The sequence below is a fragment of the Babylonia areolata genome, chromosome 6, assembly GCF_041734735.1.
Source record: "Babylonia areolata isolate BAREFJ2019XMU chromosome 6, ASM4173473v1, whole genome shotgun sequence".
Classification (NCBI taxonomy): domain Eukaryota; kingdom Metazoa; phylum Mollusca; class Gastropoda; order Neogastropoda; family Buccinidae; genus Babylonia; species Babylonia areolata.
The window spans coordinates 24,136,663-24,142,536 of NC_134881.1; the positions used below are offsets into that span (position 1 = coordinate 24,136,663).

Sequence of the window (5,874 nt, forward strand, 5' to 3'; positions counted from 1 at the left end):
TTAAAAATTTATATATATATATATATATATATATATATATATATACTGAGAGAGAAAGAGATTCATTATTTATTCGTCACTGCAAAGCTCAGTTCCATGATGCTTTGCGACGCCAGTCAGAGCGGTATTCAGTTCCATGGTGGAATGCACTCCGTTGACAGGTTTCGATTGTCAGGTGTGGTGCGCTTGTTTTATTCGTGTTTTCTCTGTGTATGTGTCTCTACTGTTGATGCCGTTTGTGTTGATTTCGTCGTATCTTAGTGTTGTTTGTTGCGTTAATTCGAATATCGTTGTATTTCACCTGGCTTCAATTCAAGGTGAACCTTTTTGACTGTTTCTCATTTCCTGCTTCCTGGTTTAGGATTTATTTCCTTGATGAAGGTGTGGCTGTGTTGGTGTTGTTAACCGTCCGACGACACGGGCGTGTATTAGGATAATTATCTAATGCAAGAATAAATCCACATATCCATAATTTTGAACAATGCATAGCGTGTGTTCGCTTTGGGGCAGATTTTTTACTAATGTTGGTGGAGGACCGAAACAGCATGTGGGGACATCCCAGAACGTCCCACCAGGGAACAGATTGAAACTTTAATAGATCTGAATTATGATCGAAAAATAAAATAAAATAAAATAAAATAACGCAATGCCGATCGATGTGTGCTGCCTCAGATGGAATTGTTCCGTATCCAAGCACACGTTGCTGATAGTGGGCAAAATTTATGATTTGGATAGAGCTATAATTATACTCAGTAGTGTATGTAGGTAGGCCTACTAGTAACCACATCCGCCCCACCACTTCGTTTTTACCATTTTAGGTAAAGTCCTGTTTTAGCGTCCTAAATTTAGGGATCTAATTTACCGAAAGATTTTCGTGCATAGATGAAACGATATCATAATAAGGAGATGTCGCAACCCATTTTCAGTGTTTATTTTACTATCTCCTATCCACACACACACACACACACACACACACACATATATATATATATATATATATCGATATATATATATATATGTGTGTGTGTGTGTGTGTGTGTGTGTGTGTGTGCGTGTGTGTATTCAGTCGCTAAAGTAATGTGCCTCTCTTACTCTTTCGGTTTTTGGTCCCGCAAAGTGAAAAATGTCCGTCCGGGTTCATGTTATGGGTCATTTTGCGTTGTATGTCGTAAACCGCAGAGTAGGGAAGACAATAATTACACTATCAGAATTTGTGTTCGTGTGCCTTATTACTTTCTCACTTTCTAACTCTCGATCTCTGCAGTCTTATGCCAATATTTTGATTTAAACGATATAATTGAAAACAAATGCTTCACATCCAAGTTTCTAACAACAAACACACAGTTACGCACACATTTATCTACTGCGTGCATCACACACTGTAAAACGCAGCCATAACATCCTAATTATTTTAATTTTGAATAGTCTTTGCACATATACTGCGGTTCAACAGTCAGGCACTGTTTAAATTTATTAAATTAATTCAACAGTCGAGTCTCTCGACACGTATCACTGCGCCACACACTTGCCAAACCGGTTGGACGTAGAGCCAGTCACACACATTGGAGGCACAGAATGCCGTCCACTTAACTCGCACACAACCTCCAGCACCGTCACAAAAGGCGGAAGAAAAAACAAACAAACAAAAAAAACACGCCACCCAGCACAGCCTTTCCCCGCCGAGAATGCTTGTGCCCCGTCTGCCCAGACGGTATTTCTTTCCCCTCAAACCCATGTGGGGGAAAAATCTAACGTCTAGTAATACATTATATTTTCGCACTTTCATTTCCAGCTCCATCTCTGTCTGCTTTTGACACTGATAGCAAAATTTTACTTTTCTGCTCTATCCATACAGCTGCTTATAACACAATTATGATAATTTTTTATGACTAATTTTCACAATTCTCAGTAACAGTAAACATATCATGACAAATGAAGCTAAAAAATTTCAAAGAACATTTTATGAATGTAAAAAATATGTGGAATAGTTTGCACATGATAATCAGTTATATACTCTATTTCCTACTTTCCTACTGCTATCTTTTATTCTTCCTTTTTTTTTCTCTCCACCCCCCCCCCCCCCCCCACCCCCCACCCCCCCAACAGTGACTGGATGAACAATAGCTGACACTATATACCCTATACTTAAAGTAATCAAAAACCACACAAAATAATCAAGTTATAAAGAAAATGATTAATAGAAATCATCGAGAGTTATAAACATTATCCACTTACCTCTATCATGTAACATAAGCATCTTGAAAGAGACTTCAAGTTGGAAAGTAGACGGAAGATCGCAATGGTATTGTTTTCTCGTGCGTAAATCGCCGTCAAGCGGGAAGAGAAGAGCAGATAACGCGGTGCGCAGAGAGACAAAGGATAAGTAATTTGCGGTATCGAGACAATCAGGCGATACCAAAAACATGTTCCAGAATTTTTTATGCTCGTCCATGGTTGTTCCCAAACTAAAATGGCTGCTGAGTGTTAAAAGTACTATCCAATCAGAGCGAGTTGGCAGCCATTTTGTTTCAGTGGCCGTTCTCTGGCTAGCCGCATGTGCAGCACATTCGTTCTCCAATATTTCAAACTTTAACTTCGTTTTAGTTACACAAATGAATTCATCATTAAAAATAATTCAAATATTTTTTCCCTATCCTAATTCTAACAAGCATTTGAAGAGACGGCATAAAAAGAACATACTTACCGGCCAGCCCAGAGTCTCTACCGAGGAGTAAATCTGCAGGACCAGTTTGATCTGCAACTGGTCAGCTTCACAAGTGACTGCCAACAATCTACCCACACACGCTCGTCCAATCGCCAAACTCATACGCCGGCCAATCAGCATTACGAAATACCATCCAACCAGCAAACAGGAATTGGAGCCAATGAACAACTGGATATAAATAGATGCTTACAGTCAACAACACAGTCTCGCTGAATTTCATGACACTGTATTTTGCCTTAATTCTCGATCACATGCAACATATGTCATTTCTCATATGCGTCCATTGCAAAACACACGAAACTTTTTATTCAAATAGCCTCAGAATTCCAGGACGCTAAAATAGGATGTTTGCCGTTGTTCAGCAGGAATCATTCGTGAATCATTAAGGTTTAGTCTTTTTTTCTTCTTCTTTTTGACTCACTGGTTTAAACAAAGTGAGTCTATGTAATGTCATAGTTTTGCGCGCGCACACGTGTGTGTCTGTGAGTGTAAGCGCGCGTGTGTGTATTCGCGCGTCTGTGGTAAACTTGAACGATGGCATTACTACAATCAGCAACGTTGTCAGAATGTTATAAGATCTTTAAAGTCATTCTTTTCATGATGATATATCAGAGGTCAAGGTCACAACATGGCCTATCGGGAAAACGTAAAATCATGACAGAACTGTCGTTTTTCATCCAGTTTAGATTCAACATTGTATACCCTACACTGATTTGTCTTGAGAGGTCAAAGGCCAATGTCACACTAGTTGGTCCTTTTGCCAGATTATCTGTTTTGCTGTGTGTGTTCTTTTTCTTCTTCTTTTTTTTTTTTCGTGATTCCTTTGAGTGGATTAAGTGCCGCATCACAACAGCAACAACAACAACAACAACAATGAGTCTTAAAGGTCTTGCCTCTCTGGTTTATCTTTTCAGAAGAGTAGAACTAAAAAACAACAACCAACAACAACAACAAAATGGGAATGAACGAAAGCAAGGTGTCCAACCACACAGCTAAAGGGTGGGAGATCGTCACCTACAACGGCTACGATACTTTCTACTGGATACCGAGAGAGAAACGTTTCGCTCCCACTGGAGGCTCTCCCATCACGGTGCGAGGCATGCCTGGCTATGGCGGTGTCCAAGTGGCTGTCATCTATGGTATCTTCGTGGATAAAAAGAATATCATATGCGATCTGTTTTTCGTGCCACATGAATCGGAGCTGGCGATCAGGGTAGGGAAAGTGTGTGTGTGTGTGTGTGTGTGTGGGGGCGGAGGAGGGGGAGGGGGATTTGGTGTGTGTGTGTGTGTGTGTGTGTGTGTGTGTGTGTGTGTGGAGGGAGCTGGGGGTGATAAGGGGTGGGAGGATGTATTTGTAGGGGTGGGGGGAGGGGGGGATGTGGGAGGGGAAGGGTGCGTGGGGGGAGGAGGTGGGGGTTGTGTGTATTTCTCTCTCTCTCTTTCCCCCTCTTTCTATTCAATGCCTCTCTCTCTCTCTGTGTGTGTGTGTGTGCCTGCGTGCGTGTGTGTGAATGTGTGTGTGTGTGTGTGTGTGTGTGTGTGTGTGTGAGAGAGACAGACAGACAGACAGACAGAGAGTGCTTGCCTTCGATTTTTTTTTTTTTTTTTGCAGAAAGTTGTGCTTGATATGTCACGGGTCATTATTTCAATCAAGAAGTGTATAACAAACTATAACAGCAAAACGAGTTTCCCTTCCCCAGGACAGTAGCCTAAATAATTTCTGCAGCCAACATGACTCTGAGTCTGACCGAACCTTTGTCCAGGTGGTAACGCCTGATGGGGGTGTGGAGCAGTTCGATGGCAAGGGAGTCAAGATGCTGAAAAAGGGCAAGACCCTCCGAGTAGACAAAGATTTTTTCAACGACGTGTTCCTACCTGTGTGCAAATCTGTGGTCGGAATGGCTGGTCCAATAATTGCAAAATACGTATGCGGGTAGATTCCAACCAAGGCTACTCGCATTATCAGAATGTGAAGGCCGACACACCCGTGTATGCTTTTTGTATCTGATTATCTGAGTATCTCAAACGTGGAAAAATGGTTTGTTTGTTTTTTGTTGTTTTTTATGTAGTTTTCTATTAATGTTGCGATCAACTAGTTTTTGGCAGAACTTGGAGATGATTTTGCGAGTGATGTGATTATGACATGTTCTTTGTGGCTCGCATTAACACCAGAAATGGAATGCAGACATCTTTCTTCAGGCAGTTTTTTTAAAACGAACTTTTTTCTTCTCTGTGTGCTTGTTTCCTGTTTTTGTTTTATTTTTGGTTTGGTTTTGTTGGGTTTTTTTTTTTTTTTTTTAGATATAAATTCATATAAAAATGAAGCAATAATACTATTTTTCAATTCCCGTGAAAATAAAGCAATAATAGAAATTGAAATAAAGCAATAATCCAAATGTGTTGGAAAAGAAATCAAAACTGAAGAAAGAGAAAGGGGCTATGTCTGTCCTTGCATCATTTTATTCCAGTAATATGAGAAGCATTGCAGTCTTATTTACATCTAACTCTGAATGAAAAATAACAAGTTAATGTCCCTCAAGATCGAAATATCAACTTCACTGCCATAACTTTGTTTTTCTCATTCAAGAAAGGTTAATTTTGTTATAGTGTATACACACGTGTTAAATAAAGCTGATTCGTAAATACTTCACGAAGGAAATGACATCAACAATAACGAAAATAAATTGCAGCAGGTGACTTGGAAATTAGCTCCAGACCCTATAATGTAGTTTTACAAGCTTTGACAAACATTATTATCATATGACTAAGAAGAAAGAAATGTGCTAAAAAATGTTACGGGAGAACTCGGCAGATATATGGAGGGAACTACATAAAATGGTAGTAGTATTTTAAGCAAAGCAAGTTTGGCTTCTTTCTGTTTATCTATTTTGGGTATATATATATATATATATATATATATATATATATATATATATATATATATATATATATTGCGTCTGGATATCATTCTTATCATTCAATGTTTAACCTGCTTTCTTACTGATTGCTGAAACTGTATAAAGAGGAAAAAAAGAAGAAGAAAAAAAGCAACAACAACAACAACAACAAAAACAACCCCAAAACAACACTTCTCTTGATAGTTCATATTTTTTTCAAACATTTTTATTCAATTTTTACATTATTAAACA

The 5,874-nt window shown here is 39.1% G+C and overlaps 1 protein-coding gene across 2 annotated transcripts; it reads left to right on the plus strand.

The window, feature by feature from the left end:
- The first annotated feature begins 106 nt into the window (after positions 1-106).
- LOC143282852 (uncharacterized) lies at positions 107-5,003 on the plus strand. Of its 2 annotated transcripts, none has more exons than XM_076588696.1 (3): positions 107-175; positions 3,640-3,938; positions 4,489-5,003. In XM_076588696.1, exons 2-3 carry the CDS (start codon positions 3,681-3,683, stop codon positions 4,660-4,662), a joined length of 432 nt encoding a protein of 143 aa, XP_076444811.1. In that variant the 5' UTR covers positions 107-175; positions 3,640-3,680; the 3' UTR covers positions 4,663-5,003. The 2 variants fall into 2 exon arrangements, with proteins under 2 accessions (XP_076444811.1, XP_076444812.1); XM_076588697.1 differs by lacking the exon at positions 107-175 and adding an exon at positions 297-317.
- The last annotated feature ends 871 nt before the right edge of the window (positions 5,004-5,874 follow it).